The sequence below is a fragment of the Tamandua tetradactyla genome, chromosome 11, assembly GCF_023851605.1.
Source record: "Tamandua tetradactyla isolate mTamTet1 chromosome 11, mTamTet1.pri, whole genome shotgun sequence".
Taxonomy (NCBI): Eukaryota; Metazoa; Chordata; class Mammalia; order Pilosa; family Myrmecophagidae; genus Tamandua; species Tamandua tetradactyla.
In genome coordinates, this window is record NC_135337.1 from 6611237 (window position 1) to 6633771 (window position 22535).

The window sequence follows — 22535 nt, forward strand, 5'->3', positions numbered from 1 at the left end:
CTTTATTACAGCGAAGGCCCGAAGGCTGTTGCAGCTCCAAGACCTGATCGGTTGGTCAATCGCTTGAAGAGCATCACCCTGGATGATGCCAGTGCTCCACGCCTAATGGTTCTTCGTCAGCCTAGGGGACCAGATAACTCAATGGTATGAAGCTAGCCCAAGTTTAGGAGAGGCCAACTGATGAGACTAATAGACTGCTTGAGGTCCTATATACACATAGATCAGAGAGGTTAAATGAAGCAAGGAGATTTCAGTATTGCTTATAGCTTGTTACGTCTTAACCTGTTCATTCAGCTCCTAACATGATGGTTGTTCAAAGTAAGAAGCACATTTCTGGCTTTTCCTGATACTCTGAATATAGTTTAGTTAATGGGGCAAGAAGAGTTACTGTAGATTTACCTCTTCTGAAAGGAGAGAATTTGTGGTTAAGATGATTAGAAATAGCTTTTGTAGTTCTTTTTGGCATTGTGAATGTACTGATTGTCATGCACCCAGGTTATTTTAAATCTTCAATTTTTTTCTTTACAGGGATTTGGTGCAGAAAGAAAGATCCGTCAAGCTGGTGTCATTGACTAACCACATCCACAAAGCACATCATTAATCCACTATGATCAAGTTGGGGGGGATTCTGGTGAAGGGTTCTGAATATCTCCATCTTCATCCCTCCCAAAATCTGGAATACTTATTCTATTGAGCTATTACACCAGTTTTAACACCTTCCTCGTGTTATGTTTAAAGAAATAAATAAATTTAAGAAAACCATTTTAAAATTATGCACAGTTGCAGCCTGGAAAACTTAAGGTGGCGTCTTATAGTATCAATTTTAGGAGCTTTATTTGGTGCATTAACGCAACTGGTAATTGCAAAATCCACTTCGCCTGTGTAAGTGAAAAATAGACTGTTATCTTGTTGGCCCTATGAAATTCTGCACTGGGTATTTAGTATATACTCTACCCTCATTACTTCAGGCAAGATGTTTTGCCATAGCACTCAGTTGCATTCTTTTCTTTTTCATTATGCTTTACTTCTGAAGACGGTATGAGGGTAGAATACATTACCTATTAAAATTACAAAAATTAAACAATGTATAGGCAAACCATTTCCTTAAGTTAATGGCCAAATGTTAAAATGTTATTTTTCATATCATTTATAATCTTGTCACAGTCCACTTAACGAAGTTTGGTTAGATTTCAGTGAAAATTCTCTTACAGAGTAGGTTTTTTTTCCTTCGTGGGATGGGGGATAACTTTACTACAATTAGTATGTTTGGTGCAGAATTTCATGCAAATGAGGTGTGCCGGCAGTGTGATAATTTAAACGTATTTAAACAAACAAAAAAGGACGAATGCACAAACTTGCTGCTTAGATCACTGCAGCTTCTAGGACCCAGTTTCTTTTACTGATTTAAAAAAAAAATAAAAAAAAAAGTTGTGCCTGAAATGAATCTTGTTTTCTTTATGAGTAGCCCCCTGGTTCCTGTGTCCTGTAAAACACAGGCACTTGAGCCTTGGTGTAGCTTGTTTGACTTTATATCACGGGAATGGATTGGTCTGATTTCTTGGCCCTCATCTTGAATTGGCCTCATTCAGGGTCCCTGGCCAGTGGACAGAAGGCTTTGTCTAAGATGAGAATGGTCAGCTCAGGGGGTGTGGGGGAGGGCACTTCATCTTCCCCGTTGTCGTTTGATCTCTGGGTAGAGGCCGTTTATCTTTGTAACAAAACATTTTGCTTTCTCCAATTTTCTGTTAATGGCGAAAGAATGGAAGCGAATAAAGTTTTACTGATTTTTGAGACAATAGCACCCAGCGCTTTCATTATTGAAGTATCCCGTGTGGGAGGGGCGGGTATGGGTGGGGCGTTCCGCGTGACTCCTAGGTCGGCGGCCCACGTGGCCAGGGCGGGGCCTCGGGCGCCCGGGGCACAGGCTGATTACGTAGCGGGCGGGGCCGGAAGTGCCGCTCCCTGGTGGGGGCTGTTCATGGCGGTTCCGGGGTCTCCAGCATTTTTCCCGGTTGTAGTCCTGAATCTGTGCGAAGCGGAGGCAGCGGAGCTTGAGGTAAGGCTCCAGCGTGTGTAGCCTTCGGCTTTTAAGCGCACGGCCGCCTCTTTGATGCCAGGAGCGGAGCGGAATCTGCGAGCTGGAGACAAAGGCCCTGGGCGGGGGTCCTTCGTTGTAGGCGATCTTTGGAGACAGGCGGGAGGGCGGCCTGTAGGCCTTCCCCCAGAACTGGAAAGTCTTGCGGGAGGGGTGGGAGTGGGGGGTTGCTCCTTTACCTTAGGCTGAGGGCGGGGCCCAAGGACTGCTGAAAAAATAGATGAGGGTGGGGGAAGCCAGAAGAGTAGAATCCAGAACTCTGAAGCCCTGATTAACCTGCAAGTGTTTCTGCGTTCCTGAATCACTTTGAGAACCAAATGAAGAGTCACGTGTGTGAAGCCGACCTATAAATTTCAATCCCAGTTCTAGTAACTATTGATTATAGGAGACTTTGAAGTACTGTAGATGTTCCTCTTCAATTAACCGTAATTGCTGCTTTCTCACAGATTCTTGCGGGTGTGAAATGACTGAGTACAAACTGGTGGTGGTTGGAGCAGGTGGTGTTGGGAAAAGCGCCCTGACAATCCAGCTAATCCAGAACCACTTTGTAGATGAGTATGATCCCACCATAGAGGTGAGGCCCCGTGGTGGTATGTTGACCCTAGCTCTCACTTTCAGTCTTTCCCTTTACCAGCTAAAGGAATAAATATGTACGAAAGAAAGTAAAAGATTTTCTTGAATACTGCATTCAGTAATATAAGTACAATTTTCCATGTTTATAGAGAAGAGTTTTTACAAACTGTTGAAGTGTTCTCAAAAGTTCATAGTTTTTAACAGCTCTAAAAATTGTTGCAAACTCAGTAGTTGACCTCATTCAGTTTCACATATGACATCTCTATCAAATAGAAACAGGCCATAGATAATAGTGTGATGAAAATAAAGGATTCAGAGACCTGGATAGTCCTCAGTTTAAAATTTCTTCTCTAGTTGAAGCAGGCGAGACCATAGGTTGATGTAAAAAGTACATAAGATTTTGAGTCACTATGCCTAGGATTCAAGTCCTGTTTGCTGCTTACTTATGTGATATAGAATAAGTCCTAGTCTTTTTCATTTATTAAATTGCCATAAACATGTCCTGCTTACCACATAAGGGTGTTGTGAAAATCAAGTAAGATTATATGCTTGAATTACTTGTGAGTGGTAAAGCACCTCAAAAATAGTACTTGTTCTAAGGCCCTTTAAATAAGATTTTTAAATTGTATTCGATTTAGAAATTACGAATTCTGGAAATGTTTAGGGTTTTTTTGGGGGGGGGGGGTGGCAGTACCTGATCTGGAAATTGAACCCAGGTCTCCCGTGTGGAAGGTGAGCATTCTACCACTGAACCATTTAGAAATTGTTTTAATCCACAGCTTCAACAACTTGGCCTTCCTACAACCCGCCTACTGAGTGTTTAATCAGTGCACACCAACTCTAACATAGTCACTATTAAAAATTGATTATAATCCTTGACAGAAATCTTTATTTCAGCCTTGACAGCTTCATTATCAATGCTTAGACGCTTTTTAGAAGACTGTGTGTAAACTACACTGTAAGAAATACAAATTTCTTATTGTAATTTACACTCAGTCTGCAGTTCATTGATTTTTTTACATCCTTATACATCCGTGTAATCACCATCCAGATCATTCTCTCATATATCTTTCCAGTTAATAACCTTCCCCATACCACCTGTAAATAACCACTTTTCTGACTTCTCTAAATCCATTTTGCCTGAATCTGTATTTAAGTTGTAATTTTGCTCATTTCCTCAAAACACATAAAATTAACCATCTCTCCTACTTCACGAAAGTTATATTAAAGTGAATTCTATGTTAATTTGAAAGAGTAAATTTAGAGATTGACCGTGAAGTGAGTGACAGAGGAGTTGATCCATGGGTCAGGAAAAAGGTGTTTTCTGTTTCAGAGCAGATCTTTACTAAGAATGATGATATTATTTTCTTTAAACTGAATCCCTAGATTGAACAAAGCCAAGTTGGAATTATTTTTTATATGATCTGTGCATGTCTGTCTTCCTAAGGAATTAATTATAACTGTACCTGTTAGGAACTTTTAAAAACTTGATTATTTCCCAAATGTACAGTCTGTCATGATGAGGAAAAACTTTTTGATCTTGTATCCAAAATTTGTGTATTTAGTTGTAAACACAAATGACACTATGTCCAGGCTTGGTTTATAATTGGAGGTATGTTTAACATTTTAAAAGTAGAATAAACAGCTCAAATAAGAATACTTCGGATTTAAACCTTACTATATGAATTTAATGTCTAATTTCCTAACTCCATTAGAGCTCTTTTGTAAATTACCATGTATTTTCATCTTTTCCAGGAACAGAGTGACCACATTTTCCTTTCTGCAGGCATATAGGATTTGGGGCTTTTTTCCCATGGCGACAAGTGCTTTCTGTTTGCGATTATATATTAGCAGTTTGAGATGCAAACCAGATAGAAATGGACTTGAATAGTTGGAAATCTATTTAACTTTGGCAATAATATTGCATTCCCTGTGGTTTTAATAAAAATTGAATTCCTCTCTCCGCATCACCTGCCTTCCAAACCCTCAGGATTCCTACCGAAAACAGGTGGTAATAGACGGTGAAACCTGCCTGTTGGATATACTGGACACAGCTGGACAAGAGGAGTACAGCGCCATGAGAGACCAATACATGAGGACAGGCGAAGGCTTCCTTTGTGTGTTTGCCATCAATAATAGCAAGTCATTTGCAGATATCAACCTCTACAGGTACTTAGGAGCATTATTTTTCCTGGAAGGATGGTCCTTAATGTGTTCTGAAGCTTTGTGGGGAACCACATTGAGAAAGATACAAACTTTTAACTATGGAAAAAGTTATTTGACATTGAGAATCTGAGGTTATTACTGGAATTTATTTTATATAATATACCATTACTAGAATATGTAGTAATACATGAATGACGCTTGCTAGTGGGAAGGATTCAGAACTAAAGGTATTGTGAGATTATGAAGGAATTTCTGAGAGGAAGACGCTTCTGAAAAACATTCTTCAGTAAATAGAAAAGTGACAGGAAGAAACAAAATGAGGAGATAAAGATGAAAGCAGGCCAAGGAAACATAAATATGGGCTCTCTCCATAGAGCAGAGAAGTATTAAATAAGCTAGCTTGAACCATAAAAAGTTGTAGTACAGCATTCTTATTTTACAGATTCAGAAACTAATGTTCAGAAAGTGTTTTTATTTTCAGAGCCATGATTATTAGTAACAGAGCCAGAGCCAGAACCTGGGGCTCCCTGTTCTTAGTTCAGTGCTCTTTAGGCAGAATAATATAGTGATTAAGTGCATGGGCTCTGCCTGAGTTGAAACTTGGCTCCTTCATTTACTGACTGTATGACTTTTAGGCAAATTCCTGAATCTCTGGGCCTTGGTTTCCTTACCTAATATGGAGATATTAGCACATACCTCATAGAGTTGTGAATATTAAATGAGTTCATGAATATGTAAATTACTCAACAGTACTCATCAAATAGCAAATGCTACATGATTGCTCTGCTTTGCATCCTTGATTTCTGGCTTATTCAGCATCCATATGAAGATGTCTGCTCAAAGAAACAAACTGGCTCAGAACTGAATTAAATGTGGTTTTTTATCCCCTCCTAAACCTGCCCCACTTTTCTTTTCTGTTTCTTAATAAAATGTTGCACATGTGGGACCCCACTCAATAAGTATTTGTCGAGTAATTAGAAGTCGTTTTTCTTCTTCCTTACAAGGCATTTATTTTGTTTCCTGTCTATTTATACCCTATGTCTGACCAAAGATTTTTTAAAGCATCTGTAGAAATGCATATGGTATAGAAAATCAATTAATTAAAAATAAGTAAGAAGTGAGATAAAGAGAAACTAAAGTAAGAAAATAAAATGTAGTCAGAAACGAGCTTATTCTCTGCCTGTGTGTCATGCAGTCCCAGTGACCTAGAACTGGACTACAAATTTGGCAGCTTTTGTGAAAAGGGAAATAGCCAGTTGAACATAAATCTGATGTTCAGAAAATGCAGAAATATACTGAGATCAGAAAGAAATTTTCTCATGGCTCCTCAAGAGGGTCATTTATTGTAAACAATAGTAGTGTGCTAACAGTGATGACGGCCAGGTTCATTAGGCGTTCATACCATATCCCTTACATAGGTTGCTATTGATGGCCAAGGTTACAAGGTTCAGGTACGTGACTTTGTGTGTAATCCAGGGGTAGAGTTTTAGAGTTGTTCTATTCACTGCAATAGCCACAACTATATAGGGCTGTTTAAATTAAGAAAAAATAAAATTAAAAGTCAGTTTTCAAATGCTCATTGCTAATGGGGCTCATGGCTAGCATATTGGACAGCACAGATACAGAGCATTTCCATCACAAAAAATTCTACCAGGCAGTACTGGACTGGAGAATCTAGAGCAGTAGTTTTCATTCTGCTCTGTGGGTATGTCTTAAATTTCATGAAGCAGGAGTGACGATCAGTTGGGATTTCCAGATTATTCGTCCCCCTTTTAATTAGAGTAGTTCTGGTGTTTTCTATTTTGGGTCTTCAACTTCCAACTATAATTTTGTTTGGGGAAAACAGTTGGATACCACCCATCTAGAGAAGTAAGAGAACATCCAAAAATTTAAATTTAGAGTCAGTTTTAGTTTTTTTATTTCCAGATTTTAATCTACAGTGATTTTTTGAGTTTCCAGTTAACTCCGGAGCTGTTTTTTGTTTTTGTTTTTGTTTTTTAATAAATAATCATCAGCCAGACTTGGGTTAGGATTATCATCTTTTTTTGAGGCGCCTAACAAGGGCATATATCTGCATAAAATAACTACCTCCTTCCACTAGTGAACTGGTGGACTGGCTTTTCTCTTCCCTATGGCTGCTGCATCAAGGCTAAGTCAGTCCCTTTAACTTGGTCTGCTATAAGTAGTAGGAAAAAAGTGAAACTCAGTATTAGAAGGTAATAGGGCTAGATAAAATTTGCCAAGTTTTTTTTTTTTAAACCTACTGTTCATTTCCTCCTGGAAACTAACTATTCTTATGTTGTGATAAATTCTTATGTTGTGATAAAATTCCTTTTTAGGGAGCAGATTAAGCGAGTTAAAGATTCAGATGATGTACCTATGGTGCTAGTAGGAAACAAGTGTGATCTGCCAACAAGGACAGTTGACACAAAACAAGCCCATGAACTGGCCAAGAGTTATGGGATTCCATTCATTGAAACCTCAGCCAAGACCAGACAGGTATAGTAGTATTTTCAGCATCTGGACGAGGTTTTTTTGTTGTTCTTTCTTTAAATCATTTAAACCCAAAATGAATATATTAATATTCTGGGCAGCATTTTTCATTCCCACATTAGCGTATATTTCTAAAATGGAGAGCACTGATTAAATTATTTATAAGCGTTAGTCCTTTCTTCATCATCTCTACCACCAGCCACTGTTTAGGTCTTAAGACCTGAATGCAGTCTTTGGATGGTAGTTCTCTTTGTTTCTTTCCTTTATAGGGTGTTGAAGATGCCTTTTACACACTGGTAAGAGAAATACGTCAATACCGAATGAAAAAACTCAACAGCAGTGATGATGGGACTCAAGGTTGTATGGGGTTGCCATGTGTGGTGATGTAACGAGGTGAGCACTGTGGTCTTGACATAGTTATGAATCTTCTTATTTGACATCAGGTAGTTTGGAGGAATGTTAACTTTTTTCTGTATGTTGCTCTTTTAACTGAGAGTTTCTGTTCACCTACAATTATAAAATATTTTCCTCAAGACACACTTTTTGAGAGTACAGAGGTCTGAACTATTTCTTAAATATGTTAATTATTCTATAAATATCTCTACATTTTCAATAACATTAGAAATTAGAGATTATTTATGAAATGTGCATATTCCATATTCTGTTTTTTATATTTTTATTGCGAAATCTTCACACTTACAGTCCATATATGGTATACAATCAATGGCTCACAATATCTTCATATAGTTGTATATTCATCACCGTGATATTTTTAGAATATTTGCATCACTCCAGAAAAAGAAATACAAAGAAAAAACTCATACATTCCATAACCCTTGCCCCTTCTTCTCATTGACCATTAGTATTTCAATATACCAAATTTTTTACCCTTTATCCCCTCATTTATTTAGTTAGTTTTTATCTGTATTTTTTTTTCTCATCTGTCCATACCCTGGATAAAAGTAGCTTCAGACCCAGGGTTTCCACAAACACATGATATACTGTATTCTTGGCACCTACCAGGAATTTGAATGATCATTGCATCAGGATTAGATAATGATATGGTGTGTGTTGTTTTCTTATAGATACTAAGGAAGTTCTGTCATCAAAAAAGAGCCACTTTCAAGGTAAGGTAAATTTGGAAATGTTATCACGCATGATGATTTCTTAAACTTGTTTTGCATATATTCTGTATGTGCTATTTACATAAATTCTATCTTCATTTCAGCTGCACTGACACCTGGTCCTGACTTCCCTGGAGGAGAAGTATTCCTGTTGCTATCTTCAGTCTCACAGAGAAGCTCCTGCTATTTCCCCAACTCTCAGTAGATCAGTACAATATTCCTTATTTGAGAAGTTCTCAGAATAACTACCTCCTCATTCGGTTGTCTGACCAGAGAAATGCACCTCTTATTACTCCCCAGTATTTTTCTGCCCTGGGTGTCCGTCTTTCTTCCATCCCACCCCCACCCTCTGCCACCCCAGGTTTTTCATCTGAAAAGCAGTTCATGCTCTGAAACAGAGAACCAAACTATAGACATGAAATTTTGCTGAAAACAGTCTTGAGCTCTAAAGTAGCAACTGCTGGGGACTTTTTTTTCCTTTTTCCTTTTGAACTTGGAACTGTGTTGGTTTTTGGAGAAATGTCATAAATTACTGTTTTGCAGAGAATATAGTTAATGTGCTGTTTGGTTTATTTGTAATGTTATCAGCTACATTCTCTAAACTGGCATCTGCTCTGTATTCTTAAATACAAAGTGAATACTGACTTTTGATTTTATCGTAGTCTTCTCAACTTTCTTGTAATTAAATCCAACTTTCACAACATAGTGCCTTTTTCCTAGAAGACTTCCTTTACAATAGATTTCCTTTACGATTCTTCAGTGGAGTCGATGTCTCAAAAACCTTTATGAAAATGAATGTCTTAGATACATATATGATGTATATATATATGATCAGTCTGTCCTTTGAGGGAAAGATAACATCTATATGGTAGCAGATGCCATTTCTTACATGCATTAAGTTGGTCTTCCAGAGGCCTATTTTTGGACTCTCCAAAGAGAAAGTTGAAACTGGAAAAAATTATGAATAATTTCAGTTAATTTTCATCTAATCTCCACGTTTTTTTTGTAGGCTACCTATACAATTACGTTACTTGTTTCTTCTAGCGTATTGATAAACTTATGTTCAATGAACTTCCACTTGTATTCAAATTTGAGTCATACCAGAGAGCTCTACATTTGCAGGTGTTCAGCTGTTGTATAAAAGTTGGGTGCAGTTTTGTTTATTAGCTGTAATCAAGTCTTTTCAAGCCTCGAATGCAGTATATTAATAGGCAAATTTCATTTTCGCTGCATATCATGATACTTTTTGATGATGTGTATAACTATCGCCCTCAGTCCCTTTCTCGTCCCATCCTGTGCCCCTCGCCCCGCATCACTGGGTACTTGATTAATTATTTCATTTGGGTAAAGTGTGGTGCTAATGAACCAGGGTCACAGTTTCAAAACTTGAACAAGCTAGTTAGCATCACAGAGAGAGAAATTCTTCCGCATTAGTGTATTGCACCAGTCATTTCAGCTTGTAGCTTTGACAGATACATGCTGTAGGCCCTGCAAGGAAAGAGATCAGTTAGCACAAATCCTTCACTATAATTCAGTGTACTAAGGAGGGTCAGTGTAGAATTCTTTATGAATATTTAGATCTTTTTTAAGCCATGTAGAAACTCTAAATTACGCCAACAGTTTTTTCTCATTAAATATTTTTTTGAGAATGATGCCTTAAATCAAAACTACAAATTTTTTCTTTATACGTAATGCTCTCTGAAGGATTTAAAACAGGATTTTGACTAGTCTATGCATACTAATAACCAAAGCTGAGTTTGTTCAAGATAAGTAGTCTTTGAATTGAAATTGCTGTTTGAGAAAGGAATAGAAAATATAAAATAGCCTTGAATAACTTTTGATAAAACAGTAATTCCAAATGGCCACTCTCTGGTCTGTGTTCTAATTCTGAATACTTACTGAGGTCCTCCATCTTCTAGTATGAATCTCCGTTTGTGAAGCAAACTCCATATTACCTTGGAAGGAATTCATAAGAGGGGAAGAAACATACTGTGCCCAGAATATAATAAACCAGAGAGTTGTGCTCCTTAGTGCTGATGGTGGGAGCTTTCACAGTCCTGTCATCACCTGTAATCAGAAGTTTTCTCCTTTGTTTCTGTTCTTTTTGCAGCATTTCTCTGATGTTTCCCTTGACTTCATTGAGGGTTAAATAACCTCAACCAATCTTCTCTTTTTAAAGTGTCTATATGACTGGTAGCTTGACTCTTTTCCTAAAAAGTTTATTAAGTTTAATGTCATATTAAGGAGAAATAGATAGTTACTCATCTCAGGCTCTTGTGCCCATATGCCCCTATAGATTTCTCGACTATATTCTAAGCACAGAAATACCTAAATAGGGCCACAGTTGAGACTTGAAAATATTCCTTTATTATCATATAAGAAGTTGAACTTAGGTGTGAGTTTTGGCATGATAGTGTGACAAGACTATGCTGAATAACTTCAGTTAATGTAAATTAATTGAAATTTAATTAATGTGGTGTAAAATGTGGATTTTTTAAAAATATGTTTGTGATTACTGAAAATAATGTTAGGTTACCTCAAAATCTGAAAATATCTTTCCCCAAGTGAAGTGCCTGGCCAGCTGTCATAAATTACATATCCCTTTATGTATGTTTGTGTGTGTGTGTGTGTGTGTGTGTGTTTTAAGATTGCAGTTAAAGAGTAAAAATAAGACACCCCTGTGTATCTAAAGGCTACCATGACTGAACTATAAATGAATCTGTTAAGTGCTGTTTTACTCAAAACTTACTATAGAATGTTGCTTGTAATGAAATGTCATACTTATTACAATTAGCACTTTAGGAGTGTAATAGATCAAATTAATCCCAGTTTTATTTTAGTGGGTCCCATAGTCTTTCACCATCCTTTAAACTGCTGTGAATTTTTGTCTTGACTTGAAAGCAAGGACAGAGAAACACTTTAAAGAGGTATTTGGTTTTTCTTCCCATTCCAGAATTTGTGAGCAAATCATATTTTGCTTCACATTTACAGTCGTGAATACATTTGTTGGCAGCTACAACTGAAAAATGGTGCATTTTGCTGCTGCTTGTAATTCATCTTTGCTAATAAATTACAGGAAGCAGGATAATTAATTACAGAAAATATTTTATTTGGGTGGTTGCTATAAACAAGGGACTAGAATTCTTATCCATTACTCTTCATCTTTGCTAAGTTTCTTTAAGCAGTCTATTTGTACCACAAATTATTTTAAGTTTTTTTCTGTAAGAATTGTTTTAAAAGTGTGCTCGTTGTCAGAGTAATTGCAGATTTATTTCAAAATATAACATGATTTTTTAAAACCTAAGAAGCAATTATATGAACTGTATTCTGGAGGAGGTGGAGGCTCTCAGTGGAAGTTGTATGACTTTTATGTTTCTGTGCCATCAAATATAGGTAAAAATATCAATTGTGCAATTCTGCTGTATAAATGGGAATTATTGGCCTCTTTGGCCCTAAATAAAAGGGCTGATATTTTAGGTTGACCATTTTATTGTAAATTAATCCATTCTGAGTTTTAAAAATTTGGTTGAATATTTTTTCTGTTAAATGATTTTTTAAAAATAAAACTGGAAGTTCTTTGCTTACTCATAATTCTTTTTTCCACTGAAGTGCCTTTATTGAAAGTTAATATTAATTTCAAGCTTTTTGGATGTAACGTTTGGACATTGTTTAAAGATCTGAGTTCCTTATTTTATCTCAATATAAAATATGTCAAAGCCTACTTTAAACTGTTACCTTCGAGTGATTCATAGCCGTGATTCATGGTCATTTGTCAAATTCTTATACATTAAGATAAAGCACTGAAACTATCACTGGAAATTTTTGCATTACTGTACAAACTGGCAGTCTTGGTGTAGACTGTTAGTTTGTAACAACAGTTGCAGAAGCCAAAGAACCTGGGTTACAAGTATAATTTTACTACTCTGGTCTGCAGTTTCTTCACTTGCAAAATAAGGGAGTTAAATTATGGTATCTCAGATTTCCTCACCCTAATTAAGAAGATAGAATGATTTCAAACCTAGGTGTTTTTACTTGACACTGTAATACTGTGATTATGGGGACCTTGGTTTATTCTACTGAATAAGAGCAAAAAGGCTTACTTTCCTCCCCCCCTTAAAAAGAGAGCAAGAAAGATAGGACAACTAGAAACAGTGTCACAAATATTTTCGATTTCAAGTTGTAATGAAAAGGAGACAGAATTGTGAGCTTGTTATAACAGATTTCCCCCTTAAATCTGTCACCCAGGCTTCATATCAGATATATTCTGCTAATGTTTGGCCCTCTGATGACTGAGAAGGGGGAAAGAGAATAAGATGTTCTCTTGTTTCTGATCACAACTGCTATTCTGTTTGCCAAAAGAAAACTACAGAAAGGCAAAGGATGAACAAACTAAACTTGCTGGTTTGAAATATGAGGTGACTTCCTATGCATCTCTGTGCTGTTAAGATTTATGTTCTCATAATAAGCAATACTCAGGGTTATTAAAAGACCAACACAGACACCTGAGACTCAGTTCTGAACCTGTGATCAGTATTACCCCATATAGCAACTGTTTAAAAAGCTGAAAAAGTGATCAGGCTTCGGCTAGAGATATGAATGAAACCGATCTGGATAGGACTAAGGTAAATCAGAATACAGGGTAAAGGATGACATGGTCCATATTTTAAAACGTCAACTTCTGTGTGAGATCAAAGGAAGAGATGTTTATTTGGTGCAAAATTTATATTTTGGGTAGCATGTTATTAAACTTGTATGGTCAGTTTATTCGAACACCCTAAGTACATGGAGTCTTGAATAGGGTAGGATATCTTGTTGGTTTGTGCAGGTTAATGTGATACCGTGATACATACCAGAGTAATTTGGGCAGAGAATAAAAAAGTATCTGCAAAGTCCCCTTGGGGGACTGGGGAGAAAGGAGGAAATAGTCAACTTCCCCATTTGAAGAAGTTCTGATCTTCTCACAAGCAGTGGGGACAACCAGATCAATAGGCCAGGCCCTCGATCTTGGGTTTGCCCACATGAAACTTATCCCTGCAAAGGATAGGCTATGCCTACTTATAATTATGCCTTAGAGTCACCCCCAGAGAACCTCTTTTCTTGCTCAGATGTGGCCTCTCTCTCTCCGCCAATTTGACAAGTGAACTCATTGTCATTCCCACTATGTGGGACTTGACTCCCAGGGGTGTAAATCTCCCTGGCAATGTGGGACGTGACTCCCAGGGATGAGCTGGGACCCGGCATCATGGGGTTGAAAAAGCCTCCTTGACCAAAAGGGGAAAGAGAAAGTTTCAGTGGTTGAGAGATTTCAGACAGTCAAGAGGTTATCCTGCAGGTTATTCTGATGCATTATATAGATATTCCTTTTTAGTTTGGTGTATAGGAGTGGCTAGAGGAAGTACCTGAAACTGTTGAATTGTATTCCAGTAGCCTTGATTCATGAAGATGTGTGTACAACTATGTAGCTGTGACTGTGTAATCATGAAAACACTGTGGCTGATAGATACTCCCTTTATCCAGGGTATAGACGGATGAACAAAAAATAAGGACAAAAAAATAGATAAATAATAGGGGGGATAAGGGGGAAAAAAAGGGTAGATTCCAATACTAGTGGTCAATAAGAGGGAGGGCTAAGGGGTGTGTTATGTAGGGTTTTTTCCCTTTTTTTCTGGAGTGATGCAAATGTTCTAAAAATGATCATGGTGATGAATATGCAACTATGAGATTATGATATTGTGAGTCATTGTATATTTTGGATGGATTGTGTGTGAGGATATCTCAATAAAAAATATTTTTTTTAAAAAAGTCAACACAGTTGTATGAGTTGTTTGATATCCATAAACACATGTAAAAGGACCAAGGACTTGCTAGTTAACATTTTACAAAACTGCTTAAGATATGTTTTAGAGAATGTCCAATTCTATGACTAGAGAGCATAGAGAATTACTGTCCATGTCCAAATGGGAAGGTTATGATTTGTAATGCTATTAAAATAGCTCTGAGCGATGAAATGTGATTGTATGCCTTAATAGAAGAAAACAGGTACTCTAGGAACATATAACATACAGATAAGAAATGTTCTTTCCAGTGCCAAGAGGAGTTTAAAGAGGTCCCGTTTCATAAACTGCATGTAGACCTACTGGATTGCTAACTCTTATTTGGAGACTTTGTTTTCTACCACGATTTACTCCACACTTGAACCAAAATATTTTATCTAGTAACCTATCAGTTGTCCGTATTTATTGGGGATAATGAAGATGGCATTATTCAACCTAAAAGGATGCACTTGGTCTCTTAACTAGTACAAAAACAGATTACCAACAACTCACAGGAGCCACGAGGTTTTCGCACTCACACGGTCACAGCTATGTAGCTACAGACTCATCTCGAATCCAAGGGACAGTGACTGCGATATTGGGAGTTAAAGAACGATTAAGTGCTTCTAAAGATAGCCGCAGCTGCACGCCTGACAGGGGAGATGCATATGCTGTTGGAATTGAGCAGTTGCCCACTAGAGCCTTTAGATGCAGGAGACTGAATGTTATCCAGTTTAGTATAAACAATCTTTAAGAATGGCTGCTGTGGAAGTAAAAAAATTGGCTCTGTTAACACTCTGTAGGAGCTTGAGATGTGTGAATTATACATATCTAAAGAAAACTTCCACATTATTTAAAAGCATTTTAGCATAAATCAATTCTCACATTTACAACTGAGAACCAATCTCCTAAGACCTTTTTTAAAAGTGGAATAAAATTTAAAGGATTATGTTGAAAGTTAGATCAAGAGGTTTCATAAAGTTAACACTTGTTTTGCCTGTGTATTTGAGGAGACTGACATTTGACATAAAAGTCCAAAATGTAACTCTAGTATGGCATACTAGCTGAAATTTCTAAGATCTGTGCCCACATCATGCCATTCTGTGGCTGGCATAAATTTGTGACTCTTAACAAAATCTTTTAATTAAATTGACCTGGTAAATTTTCCATATGACTTTCTTAATTCATTTAGAAGGTTATTATCAAGTACCTACTATGTACTTGGGCATTATGTTGCACTAGGGTGCAGGAGTGAACCAGATAGGTACTGGTTCCTGCCCTCAAATGGCTACTGTGAAAATGAAATAATACATGTAAAACAATACGGACCCTATAGCCTATACCTCCCTCTCTCTAGCAGAACACACATAGTACACTGTTGAGGTTCAAATTATTTTGTTAAAAGCAAATTGCGGAGGGCGGTGCAGAGGTGGCTCAGTGGCAGAGTTCTTGCCTGCCATGTCTGAGACCCGGGTTCAATTCCTGGTGCCTGCCCATGGGGGAAAAAAAAGCAAATGGCTGAATTTCAGTTCCATTCAAGAGACCAGAAATAAAGTCTGTCGTATGGAAAAGGATGAGTCTTAAAATTTCAGCTTCTTTATTTCTAGGCTAGTATGGAAAATTATTACTGACAGGAAAATGAGACTGAGTGCTGTAAAATACCATAAAATTTCTTACCATTCCATAGTTTCATTCTGCTCCAAATCAAAATACATTTCTTATATATAAGGTAACCATTATATGCTTCTTACAGGGTGACAACTAAAGCCCATACTTGCTGCTGGTAAAAGGAAATTGTAGTGAACTCAGAACTGCTCTTATTGAAGCAATTCTAACAAAAGATTAAGCTAATTCCCAAAGTTTCTAATGGTAGCCCAGAGCCCCACAGAATCCGTTTGTATGCTGTGGTCATTAGTGAGATTGACCTCCAGTTTTCCTTTCTTACAGCGTCTTTACATGGTTTTGATATTAGAGTGATGTTAGCTTTATAAAATGAGTTAGTGTTCCTCTTTCCTCATTTTTTTTGGAAAAATTTGAGCAGACTTGATATTAGTTCTTTTTGGGATGTTTAATTAAATTACCCTGTAAGCCATCTGGTCCTGGGGTATTCTTTGTAGGGTAATATTTGATGACTGATTGAATCTCTTTACTTGTGATTTGCTGAGATCTTCAATTTCTTCTCAAGTCCGTGTAGCTTGTTCATATGTTCGTAGGAATTACTTTGTCCATTCCATCTAAATTGTCTAGTTTGTTGGCATATAGTTGTTCATAGTATTCTCTTATAATTTTTTTTATTTCTTCAGGGTCTGTGTTAACAACACCCCTCTCATTTCTGGTTTTGTTTATTTGCATCCTCTGTCCTTTTTTCTTTGTCATCCTAGGTAGAGACCCATCAATTTTATTGATTTTCTTAAAGAGCCACCTTTTGATTTTATTTATTCTTTCCAGTGTTCTTTTGTTCTCCAATTCATTTAATTCAGCTTTAATCTTTGTTATTTCTCTTCTTCTATTTGCTTTGGGGTTAGTATGCTGTTCTTTCTCTATTCCTCCAGGTAAGCAGTTAAATCCTTCATTTTTGCTCCCTTCCTTTGTAATATAAGTATTTAGGGCAATAAATTTCTCTCTCTGCACTGCCTTTGCTGCATCCCATAAGTTTGTTTTGTTGTTGTTGTTGTTGTTGTTGTTTTGGCTTAATTTTTATTTTTTATTTTTACATGGGCAGGCACCAGGAATCGAACCCAGGTCTCTGGTATGGCAGTTGAGAACTCTGCTGCTGAGTGGCCCGCCCCATCCCAAAAGTTTTGATATGTTATATTCTCATTTTCATTCATCTTATATTTACTAATTTCTCTAGCAATTTCTTCTTTGACCCACTGATTGTTTAAGAGTGTGATATTTAATCTCCATATATTTGTGAAAGTTCTGGTTCTTTGGTGATTATTCATTTCCAGCTTCCTTCCACTGTGATCAGAGAAAGTGCTTTGAATAACTTCAAACTTTTAAATTTATAAAGAACTGTTTTGTGCCCCTGCATATGATCTATCCTAGAGATCATTCCATGAACACTAGAGAAAAATGTGTGTCCTGGTGTTTTAGGGTGTAATGACTTATACATGTCTGTTAGGTCTAATTCATTTATCAGATTGTTAAAGTTCTCTATTTCCTTCTTGGTCCTCTGCCTCATTGTTCTATCTATAGAGGAGAGAGGTGTAGTTAAGTCTCCCACTATTATTGTTGAAACATCTTTTGCTCCCTTCAGTTTTACCAATGTTTGCCTCATGTAATTTAAAACTCCTTGACTGGGAGCATAAACATTTATGATTGTTATTTCTTCTTGGTGAATTGTCCCTTTTTTTAATATGTTGTGTCCTTCTTTGTCTCTTATGATGTCTTTACATTTAAAATCTGTTTTGTCTGACATTAGATAGATACTCCTGCTTTCTTTTGGTTACAGCTTGCATGGAACATCTTTTTCCATCTTTTCACTTTCAATCTATTTCTATTCTTGGGTTTAAGCTGTGTCTCTTGTAGGTAGTATATAGCTGGATTATATTTCTAAATCCATTCTGCCGATCCGTATCTTCTAGCTGGTGAGTTTGGTCTGTTAACATTCAAAGTTATTATTGTAAAGGCATTTCTTCTATTTACCATCTTATCCTTTGGATTTTATTTGTCATATCTATGTATTTTTCCCTCTTTCTCTTTTTACCCTGAAAGTTACACTTACTGGTAATCTTCAATTTGTGTCCTCCTCCAGTCTTCCCTCTCCTGAGTTCTTTTTTCAGTTGACAGTCCTCCCTTTAATATTTCTTGTAGGGCCAGTCTCTTGTTGACAGATTTTCCCAGGATTTGTTTGTCTGTGAAAATTTCTTCTCTCCTTCACTTTTGAAGGACAGTTTGGCTGGGTACAGAATTCTTGGCTGAAAGTCTTTCTCTTTAGGATCTCAAATATATCATACCACTACCTTCTCACCTCCATGGTGCCAACTGAGTAGTCTGAACTCAGTCTTATCTGGTTTCCCTTGCATGTAATAGATTGCCTTTCTCTTGCTGCTTTCAGGATTTTCTGCTTTTCTTCAACATTTGACAGACTGATTAGTATTTGTCTTGGAATAGGCCTGTTTGGATTTATTCTATTTGGAGTTCATTTGGGCTTTTTGGATTTGCATATGTGTGTCTTTTATAAGAGTTGGAAGTTTTCTCCCATTATATCCTCAACTAATCTTCCTACCTCTTTACTCTTCTTTTCTCCTTCTGGGTCACCAGTGATTCTTATATTTCTGCACTTCATTTTGTCCATCATTTCCCTAAGAACCAATTCTAATTTTTCCATCTTTTTTCCCGTTTGTTCTTTTGTGCATTTGAAATCGATTGATCTGTTCTCCAGTTCACTTATCCTTTCTTCCTCTCTTCAAATCTGCTGTTTTGTGTCTCTGGTATATTTTTTATTTGGTCTATAGTATCTTTAATCTCTGTGATATCTGCTATTTTTCTATTTATTCTTTCAAAATTCTTCTTTATGCTCCTCTAGTGTCTTCTTGATCTACTTTATGTCATTAGCCAGAATTTATTTAGTAGAGTTGTCTGAACATCTTTGATTAGTTGTTTCAAAGTCTGTGTCTCCTCCGATGTTTTAATTTGGTCATTAGGCTGAGCTCTATCTGTCTGCATCATCATACGCTTTATGATTTGCTGTTGCCTTCGAAGCATGTAATTATTTTGATAGTGTTACTATGAAAATTGATTTCCTTCAGTATCTAAAGTTTTGTATTTACGTGATGGGGATGTGAGGTGGGCCTCAGCAGCCCGGTGATGGGTTGCAGGGCATGGGATGGAGGTGCTACACTGATGCCTGGGAGCATGGGTTGTGGGGCTCAGGTTTGTGGGGGTGGCAGCATGGAGGCTGTGGGGACAGGGTGCAGCTTTGGCAGGCGTTGGAGCGCAGGAGCAGGGAGTGGGGTGAGGGATACAGAGGCAGGATGAGGTTGAGGAGGATTGGGGGTTCGGTTGCGCCAGCCTGGGTGTGCAGGCAGGTCGTGGGTGTGCATATGGTGTGCAGGTGGGTCGTGGTATTGGGCGTGGAGGTCGGGTCACAATGGAGGCAGAGGGTAGGTGTGTATTTGCATAGAGAGCGGGAGTTAGGGGTGCTGGGTGGGGTGGGCAGGGCACGGATGTGGGGGATGCAGGGTGAGGGTGTGCACTTCCGTGGGGGCAGGGGCTGGGGAGTCGGGATAGAGCCCAGGATGTGGATGCAAGCATGTGTGGAGGTGGGGCGCAGGGGCATAGGTCACGGGGCGGGACAGAGCATGGTTTGGGAGGATGGGGCTTGCATGCACGGGTCATTGCGGGGTTCGGAGGGGGCTGGCGTGACTGCAACAAGTCCAGGGGGCCAGGGCTGGGGCACATGCATGCGCAGGGTATGGGGGAATATGGCACAGATGCACAGTAGATCACCTGCAAGGGCGGCGGGGGCAGGGCGAGGGAGTGCTTGGGTGTGGTGGGGGCGGGGCAAGGGTGTGCGGGTCATGGGGAGAGGAGGGCGGGGTTGCTTTGGGCACCAGGGTGTAGGGTTTGGGTGTGTGGAGTCCCGCGGGGGGCGTGTGGGTCGGGGGTGAGGCAGCACGTGTGGGTGTGGTCTGTTCAAGGAACGCAGCTTGGCTTATTTCCTAGCCCCCATGTCGCTGTCCGTGCACTACAGAAGGCTCTGGGCCTCTGTTTTGAAAAGGTCATGTTAGGCTCTTTGAAGTAGCTGGATGGGCTTTGTTTCTCTGAATCTCAATTCCTCAGCTTTTTCAATTAGACCCTATCTGTGTGGTGCAGAAGACCCTCTCGGGGCACTTGCACCCTGGAATGGCTGTCCTGGTCATTCTTCCGTCACTTCTCTAACTGTTCCTTGGAGCAGGAGTGAACTCGACCTCTCCTATTCTGCCGTCTTCCAATTTTTTCCCCTTATATTTGCTCATGGTAGAAAATATAAATACACCAAAAGACGGAAGTAAAAAATCCCTATCATCCAATTATCCATTAACACTTGTGTGAAATGCCCAGGTTGTCTTCAATGCCTATAAATATATATAAATTGTATGCTTTATTTTTACAAAAACAATATTATACTATATATATGCCTCTTTGTAATACGCTTTTCTATTTAATGAGATTTTGTGACGATATTCCATCATCAATATGTATCCCTCATCATTTTAATGTAACTACTATTTCATTTTATGATTGTGCCTCATTTCATGTAATCAGTCTTCCATTGTGGGCATTTAGGTTGTTCTTACTTTTTGACTAATATAACAGTACTGTAGTTAATATTCTTTTTTTTTTTTTTTTTTTTTTTTTTTTTTTTTTTTTAAAGGAAAGACAGAGAGAAGGAAGGAAGGATAGAAGGAAGGAAGAGAGGAAGAAAGGGAAACATCTTTTAAACATTTTCTTGTTTTATTGTATTTTGTTTCTCCGTTTTCGTTACATGGGCTGGGGCCGGGAATCGAACCGAGGTCCTCCGGCATAGCAGGCAAGCACCTTGCCCGCTGAGCCACCGCGGCCCGCCATGTAGTTAATATTCTTGAAGTGCATCTTTCAGTACTTCTATAATAATTTGCTTAAAATAAAGTCATAAACATAAAATTATTGGGTCAAAAGAGCACATTTTAAAAATTTTAATAATAATATAAATTATAGTAAATAATAATTAATACATTTAGTATAAATATGTTGTCAAATTTCCTTCCAAAAAGGCTAAATTCCTACACTTCCACCAACCACAGGCCTGTTTCCTCATCTACTAAATACTAAGTATTATCAAGAAACGGCTTTGTATAACCAAATTCATCTCAAATTATATGGGAAAATAAAAATAGATAAACTCTGAATTATCAAAAAAAAGCAATAAAAGAGTATATGCAGTTTTAGAAATTCTTCATACTGTAATCAATCATAATATTTTTAACCTGCATAAAATGTCCTTCCCAAAAAGAGATAGGAGCCTCTTAAAGTCTTCTTAAATCCTATCTTCTCTGTATAACTCCACCATCACCTTTGAACTTTCCGTCCCATTCTTTAGGACTGTTTGGACTATGGCAATTCTAAATTTTTGATATTGGAAGGGTCTGTCACTAATATGGGGTAGGGAGATGGAACTATCTAATGTTCTGGAGAGGCTGGTCCAGGTTTCAGGACTTCTCTGGACCAGGGACCCATCTGGAGGTTGTAGGTTTCTGGAAAGTTACTCTGGTGCATGGAACCCTTGTGGAATCTTGTATATTGTCCTAAGGTGTTCTTTAGGACTGGCAGAAATGGTCCTGGTTGGGGGTTGGCAGGTTATGATAGGTAGCAAGGTCTAACTGAAGCTTGCATAAGAGCAACCTCCAGAGTAGCCTCTCGAATCTATTTGAACTCTCTCTGCCACTCCGCTGATACTTTATTAATTAAACTTCTCTCCCCGCCCCCCACCTTGGTCAAGATGTAATTGTTGATCCCATGGTGCCAGGTCTGGATTCATCCCTGGGAATCATCTCTCACGGTGCTAGGGAGAATTTTCACCCCTGGATGTCGTGTCCCACATAGTGGGGAGGGCAATGATTTCAGTTGCAGAGCTGGGCTTAGAGAGAGTGAGGGCACATGTGAGCAACAAAAGAGGTTCTCCAGAAGTAACTCTTAGGCACGCCTATAGGTAGTCTAAGCTTCTCCACTACCTACATTAACTGCACAAGAGTAGCCCTCATGATTGAGGGCATGGCCTATTGATTTGGGTGTCCCTAAAGTTTGACACATTATCAGGGGATTCCCTGATGGTAAGGGTTAATACTGCCATATTTTTCTCCCATCTCTCAGGGAACTTTGCCAATACATTTGATTATCTTCTTAATATACTCTAGGATGTATCCAGGCATTGCAATAAAATATACAGGATTAAAGGACCTCTTTATTCTGTGCTTCCTGTATTTCAGTTGTTCAAATGAGCTATACAGATAGGTTGTATTAGATTATGCACTACATAAAATTTCAGTTCCAGACCAAATAAACTTTCTTCCATTGATCTCAAAGTGTATGTGTGGTTCTAAAATATAGACACTGTCTTTGTTTTCCCTATGTTCTGAATTACTTTAACCCCAACCTGTTTGGCTTCCATCTTATCTCTAAATATCAGATTATATATATAAAACAGCCTCTCAGAATCCAGAAATAATAATCATCACTCTGGACTTAATGTGTCTGCTCTAAAAGCTTACAATCTAGGCCCCTGTTTTCTTATAAGCATTTTCTAAA

General features: G+C 38.1%; 2 protein-coding genes across 2 annotated transcripts in view; both read left to right on the plus strand.

Moving 5' to 3' along the window:
* Positions 1-1796, plus strand: part of CSDE1 (cold shock domain containing E1) — a 37379-nt gene extending 35583 nt beyond the window's left edge. Inside the window, exons 20-21 of the mRNA XM_077119800.1 lie at positions 12-144; positions 529-1796. Coding sequence (XP_076975915.1) covers positions 12-144; positions 529-576 — 181 coding nt within the window. The 3' untranslated portion in view covers positions 577-1796. The remainder of the gene's footprint in view (positions 1-11; positions 145-528) is intronic.
* A 133-nt stretch (positions 1797-1929) lies between these two features.
* NRAS (NRAS proto-oncogene, GTPase) lies at positions 1930-9102 on the plus strand. The gene is made up of 7 exons (XM_077119801.1): positions 1930-2056; positions 2542-2669; positions 4659-4837; positions 7174-7333; positions 7597-7720; positions 8413-8454; positions 8556-9102. The coding sequence occupies exons 2-5, from the start codon at positions 2559-2561 to the stop codon at positions 7714-7716; spliced, it is 570 nt and encodes a 189-aa protein (XP_076975916.1). The 5' UTR covers positions 1930-2056; positions 2542-2558; the 3' UTR covers positions 7717-7720; positions 8413-8454; positions 8556-9102.
* Positions 9103-22535: the final 13433 nt, after the last annotated feature.